The 6,046-nt window shown below is 54.1% G+C and overlaps 1 protein-coding gene across 3 annotated transcripts in view; it reads left to right on the top strand.

The window, feature by feature from the left end:
- The first annotated feature begins 337 nt into the window (after positions 1–337).
- Positions 338–6,046, top strand: part of LOC135280816 (mucosa-associated lymphoid tissue lymphoma translocation protein 1 homolog) — a 33,852-nt gene continuing 28,143 nt past the window's right edge. Inside the window, exons 1-7 of one of the 3 annotated variants that reach the window (XM_064389106.1) lie at positions 338–579; positions 953–1,071; positions 1,180–1,333; positions 1,802–1,980; positions 2,920–3,016; positions 4,639–4,668; positions 5,441–5,644. In XM_064389106.1, coding sequence (XP_064245176.1) covers positions 570–579; positions 953–1,071; positions 1,180–1,333; positions 1,802–1,980; positions 2,920–3,016; positions 4,639–4,668; positions 5,441–5,644 — 793 coding nt within the window. In that variant the 5' untranslated portion in view covers positions 338–569. Of the gene's footprint in view, positions 580–952; positions 1,072–1,179; positions 1,334–1,801; positions 1,981–2,919; positions 3,017–4,638; positions 4,669–5,440; positions 5,645–6,046 lie in introns of those variants that run through there. The other 2 variants (XM_064389107.1, XM_064389108.1) reach the window with 2 other exon arrangements.

The raw sequence follows: 6,046 nt of genomic DNA, 5'->3' as shown, positions 1-6,046 counted from the left end.
GCCAGACTTGCGGAGCCGGTCCGCGCGGTGCCGGTCCATATGGAGCCGATCCGGTCTGTGCCGGTCCGTGCGGTGCCGGTCCATACGGAGCCGATCCGGTCTGTGAGGTGCCGTGCGGAGCCGGTCTGTGCGGTGCCGTGCCGGTCTGTGCGGTGCCGTGCCGGTCCGTGCCGTGCCGTGCCGTGCCGGGCCGGTCCGTGCCGTGCCGGTCCGTGCCGTGCCGGTCCGTGCGGCGCCGTGCCGTGCCGGTCCGTGCCGGTCCGTGCCGTGCCGCCGCAGCCCCGGCGCGGGGCGGCGCCGCCCCCGGTGGCGGCGGGCGCGGGGCGGGCCGGGAGCGCGGAAGTGCGGGGCCGCGGGGCCGGCGGCAGCCGAGTGCGGGCCCCGGCCCGGCGCCGCAGCCCCCAGCCGCCATGGGCCGCCGCGCCGGCTGAGCGGGCCCTCGCCCGGGCCCCACCCGCCCCAGCGCCGCCGTCCCTCGCCGCAGGTGCCGCCGCCGCGTCCCGGGGACAGGAACCGCCGCGGGGCCGGCCGGCGGCCGCACAGGCCGGGGAGGAGCCGCCGGAGAAGCGATGCAGGAAGGTGAGTGACCGACCACGGGGCTGAGTGACCGTGCCAGCCCCCGGGGCACTTGCGAGAATATCCAGAAGAGCCGCATGTCATCCATCCACCCACCCATACTTCCATCCACCCATCCCCTTGTCCATTCACCTACACACCATCCATCCATCCATCCATCCATCCATCCATCCATCCATCCATCCATCCATCCATCCATCCATCCATCCAATCTCTCCATTTTTGGCCACAAGAGCATCCCTGTTCTTCCAATCTTCCCTGCCTGCTGGGATGGGTGTCCCTGTTGAAGCCCACCATGCCTGGCCACTGGCTGACAGTGGGATGCTGGGCAGTGACTGCAGTGTGGTTCCCACCTCCACCTGCTGTTTCTCCGCAGCCATTACCATAACGGAGCAGCCGGTGTCTGTCTCTGTCCCGGTGGGATATTCCTTCACGCTGCGGTGCCGAGCCCAGGGACGTACCTCGCTGCAGTACCAGTGGTTCTGTCAGTACCAGGTAAGGATGGGGTGGCCCTGGGTATGGCACCAGGCTGGGTCCCTGCACACAGTGGGGGAGCTGAAGGAGGGGAGGAAATCAGGCCCACTGCCTATGTTTTCCCTTCAGTCTGACTGCCGCCTGATTCCTGGAGCAACCAACCAAGACCTGCCCATCATTGCAGAGCAGACCCAGCTCTACACCTGCAGAGTCAATGACCTCCACAGAAATGCTGTCTTCTCTGACTGGGTGAAGGTAGAGGTCCATCAGTGCGTTGCCAGAGGTACAAGCTTCTCTTTGACCTTCTTGATGTATTATGGAATCACAGAACGGTTTGGGTTGGAAGGGATCTTCAAGCTCATCTTGTTCTGCCCCTTGCCATGGTCAGAGACACCTCTCAATAGACCAGGTTGCTCCAAGCCCCGTCCAAGCACCTGCACCTCATGCTTGCCATGGCTTTCCCAGAGTTATTCTGGGTATTGGGACTAGAAGAACCCATCTGGCTACTTAAAAGTTGACCAAAAATGGGGTGTGGTTTTCTTTAGAATGTTGACTTCACCTTTGCCAGGAAAGGGCGAGGATCAGGTTTGGGAAGCCAGAGGCAGGGCTTTGGTGTGGCATTTGCTATCACAGGCATTGCTCCCAAGGCTTCCCCGCTCTCCAAGGAGAAAGGTGCAGTAGTGATGGTCGAAGATGGCACTGTTTGCTGTCCCTGTGGAGGGAGGGCCAATTCTGTCTTGCTGCCTTGCAGGTCTGCCCCCTCGGCTGTGGCAAGGAGAGCCAGTCATTGTCCTGAACCCCCGGGAGCAGCGGGTGGAGGTGGGGCAGCCGCTGCAGCTGCAGTGTGCTGCCATGGGGGTCCCGGCCCCCAGCTACCAGTGGTACCGCAATGGGAACCTGCTGGAGCAGCAGAAGAGAAAAAAGCTCTGGGTAAGGTTTTCTGGGGATAGTACAGGAGCTTTGGGTGCTGGGAGAAGCTGATTGCAGGGTTGTGAGAAAGCCCTCCACGTATCACCCTGCTGCTCTGGCAGCTGGCTGGATGACTCTGTGTGAAGGGGGAATATGTTTTATGGATTTCTTTCAAAGTTATGGATATTCTTCTAAGAGGTGACCAATCCATAGACGTGTCAAGGGTTCTCAGCACATCTCTTGTGCCCTTTTATGCAGAGACTTGAGAACAGTTACTGTCTGTGTGTGAAGGGGACTGTGGATTGGGGACTGGGAGCTGTGGGAATCCTGTCTGCCTGCTGGAGACCTAGAAGGAAATGTGGTTGGTCCTGACAGAAGAGGGTCAGGGAGGCAGGAGAGGGGCTGGCTTTATTCTGTGTCTCTGGCTGAGTGTAAATCAGTGCTATGTTCTTGAATCAGGAAAGGAGATTCCCTCCCAGGGCATCATGTGAAAGGCACAAGGAGAAGACATCCAGTCTCTCCTCAGTAGTGGTCAGTGGTATAACACATGGTCTTAGATGGTGTTACATGGTGGCCTTAGATTGCAATTCTGATGGGAAAGTGCAGTCTGGGCACTAAGAAGAGGTTGTTTTTGGAGGTGGATGGTGCTGTGCTGGAGCCAGAAAGGCAGCAATGTGCTTGGAGGTGTTCAGGGCTTGAACAGACAGAACCATGGCCCCCCTGACTCAGTGGTGGCTTTAGTCCCTCTCTGAGCAGGAGCCTGGGCTGGAGAACCAGAGTCCTCACCAGCTGGTACTGCTCTGGTTCTTGTCCCTGTCCTGATTCTTTGTGAGGTAAAATTTGTGCAAACAGCGGGAAAAATACTTTTTATTCCATGAACACCAGTGCCTTTGGCAGATCCTGGCATGGAGCTTCAGACTTTCACCATAAATAATGTGATTTAACTTTTGATCTGCCTAGATCAGCCACACCAAGGTCAGTGACTCTGGCACGTACCTCTGCTGTGCCTCCAACAGCCACGGGGAGCACTGGACCAACGCCGTGGACGTTCACGTCGGTGAGCAGAGCCACCCACATCACTTTGCTGCATGTCACCTGCTGTGAGACATCATTAGAGGGGACAGAGGAGTTTGGTGCTCTCTGGAGGCGAACAAGGACCATGATAAACGGGATTCCTTGACAATGGGGCTCTGAGGGAGCAAAGGGAGCAGTGGCTGGAAGAGCCCCCGAATGCAGTGGTGTGCTGTCAGGCTGGTGGGATGCTGCTGGGCCCTGCTGTGGGTCAGGCACCTGCTGTGCTCAGTGCTCTCAGCTGCTTCCTGCAGACCTGCCCAGACACCTTGCCAAGGTGCTGCTTTCACAGCTCCCGGCCAAATCACAGCAGGCTCCTGTGGCCATACTCATTTCCAGTCTCGCTGACACAAAGGGATGTGCTCGGATACAGAGCTGGAGTGGGTGGTGTTTATTTGGGAAGGTTCAGGCCCCTTGGGCTGGCAGCTCAGGGCTGATGCTGTGTGAGTGATGGATCCCAGGGAGAGGATGTGTTCCCAGAGCCTCGGGCATGCTCCACCTCTGGCTGCTTTGGCTTTCTGCCTTTACCTTATGTGAGGCAGGAATAGCTCAGGAATAGCTTATAGCTCAGGCTGACTTTGCTGGCTCTTTACTCCACCTAGAGATTTTTCTATGCCATAAGCTTCTTATCCTGCCTTTTATGCTGGCTTTAAAATTTCTCCAAAGTGCAAATTGATCTTGTGTAGCCAGACAGCACTCAGCCTGCCTCCTCACAGCTGGCAAAACACATCCTGGGGGGACAGACAGTGAGAAAAGGACCCAGATTGGGTTGGGTCCAATGAATTACTGCTGGGGAGCTTTCACAAGATACAGGTGCCTCTGTAGGAGGTGGAAAAGAATGAGTGGTTTTTTTCTGCAGCTTTTCGGGCATCTCTTGTGTATCAGCAGCACTGGTTCAGGAGCCAGAGGTCTTCAAGACCCATGAGATTTATGCAATTTATTCTTAATTTCTTCTTTTAGAGCAGGGTTTAGGGTTCTAGAATTTTCTCCTGGGCTGGATTTTTAAATTTATTTCTGATTGAAATAGGAAAAGCTGGAGCTATTAGGGTAATAATGATTTTAAAAGACTGGAAGTGCTCAGGCAGGAGAGCTTGTGGACCAAAGTGAGTGGCTTTTCTGAGCCAGAACTGCTAAAACAACAGGGAAAGGCACAGCAGGGAGATGAAAAACTCTGGGAATATTGTTGCAATCAAAAGGATACTGCACATTTATGGGGAGAAACTCTTGTTTTGGAGCTTGTATTGACCTTGAGTCATTTTGTTTGCTTTGCTTTTGCTGCAGCAAGGTAGCAGGTGAGTCACATCAGGTATGAGTTCTCCATATTGATCCTCCTTCCCTGGTCTGCCACTTCTCCAGGCTTTGCTTCCCAGCTGCTCAGGATGTCCTAAATCAGGCTGGATTTCATAAATCCTCCTAGCATCACACCAGTGTCTCCAAGGTTAGCAGTCAGGTTATGAAGGAGTTGCCTGAGGAATGTTGCTTGTGCAGATCCTCTGTGTGTGTTTGATCCAGCTGGGCATTGTCAGGGCTATTGGAGCAGAACTCACACTGGGTATTGGGCCCAGGCTTACTGAACCCAGGCTTATAATTTCCTTCTTTCTTTCCCAGGTACGTGCCCAGGCTCTGGAAAGTTTTTTGGTGAGTACTGTCATCTTTTCTTCCTGAGCAATTATTCCCTTAATTAAAAGCCAGGCTCCAGGGTGGATGGGAGGACAAGGAATGGGAGTGCTTTTCCTGCAAAGACTGCTTCAAGCCTTTATGACCACATTGCCACAGGCTCTGCACTTTTGGATTAGAGCTGCACAGAATAAAATGAGTTCCATCCCCTGCCAAGCCCTGATCTTTTTCAGCAAGTGGAGTAAGATTATTCCTAATGAGTAACTGAGACTTAAGCTCTGTGCCTGCCAAACGATTTTAAAAAGCATTGTTCAAATGACAACTTATCCCTACTTGAAATACCTCTTCAGAGCAGGGCAAAGTTCCTTACTCCCACCACCACTGAGCAACACAAATCCCTTTTTTTTACAGTAGGAGGTGGGATTAGAATCAAAGCAGGAGCCATGGGTTTCTCTCCTTCAGTCCTGGGAAGGAAAGGACCCCTCAGCCTGGCTCAGTGCATCCCCCTCCCATGCACACTGACATGCCAGACCCCAGGGCAGGCAGAGCAGAGCCTCTGCATTCCTGGGATTTTGGTTGTCGACTGAAAACTTTTCAAGCCTTTCTGCCAAAATGATTATGTATTTTGTCAAAGTGTTCAGAAAGCCATGGGCTTTCTGGAGGGTGCTCCAGGCTTGCAGCAGCCTCGAGTCTATCCTTGCTCAGATTGCCCACATCCTCACTGCAGCAGGAGGAGGTGAGATCTTGCCTCCTGCTGAGCATTTACAGCTTTTTCACTCGGTGTTTGTTTCAGCTACAGGCAAAATAGCACTTTTAGTGGGCAACAACCGCTACCAGCATCACCCCAACCTCATGGCTCCTGTGAGGGATGTGTTTGAGCTGAGGCATCTTCTGGAGCATCTGGGCTTCCAGGTTGTCTCCCTGCTGGATCTGAACAAGGCTGAGATGGCGACAGCGGTCACTCAGTTCCTGCAGCTCCTGGGCAAGGGAGTCTATGGTAAGGCCAAGCCAGCTCAGCCACCTGTGCTGGGTGGGGATGAGGTAATTTTCTGAGCAGCTCTTGGATTAAAAGAGAAGAAATTGAATGTTGCTGTCTCAAAGGAGACCAGGCTTGGCAGGAGCCTTTGCATGGTTTAGTTTTGGCAGATGTTTCTCCAATATGTGGCTCACCTCCAATCCCAACAGCATGGGCTCATACTGAGTTTTTGGGGAGCCAGTTCTTCCAAGAGTGAATGGGAAAGTTTTGATTTTTCCTTGAATAAAAGAATTGAGGAGACTGACTGATTGCCCCCCCCACTCATGTGTGAGGAGGGGAGCTCCTTTTGGGCCCTGACTGCTGCATCTGGTCATGAATTCCTTGTTTCTCTTTCCTGAAGGTCTAATTTGGGCCCCTGACAAC

The sequence above is a fragment of the Passer domesticus genome, chromosome 14, assembly GCF_036417665.1.
Source record: "Passer domesticus isolate bPasDom1 chromosome 14, bPasDom1.hap1, whole genome shotgun sequence".
In the NCBI taxonomy this organism is placed as follows: domain Eukaryota; kingdom Metazoa; phylum Chordata; class Aves; order Passeriformes; family Passeridae; genus Passer; species Passer domesticus.
This window is presented reverse-complemented; position numbering and strand designations above follow the sequence as displayed.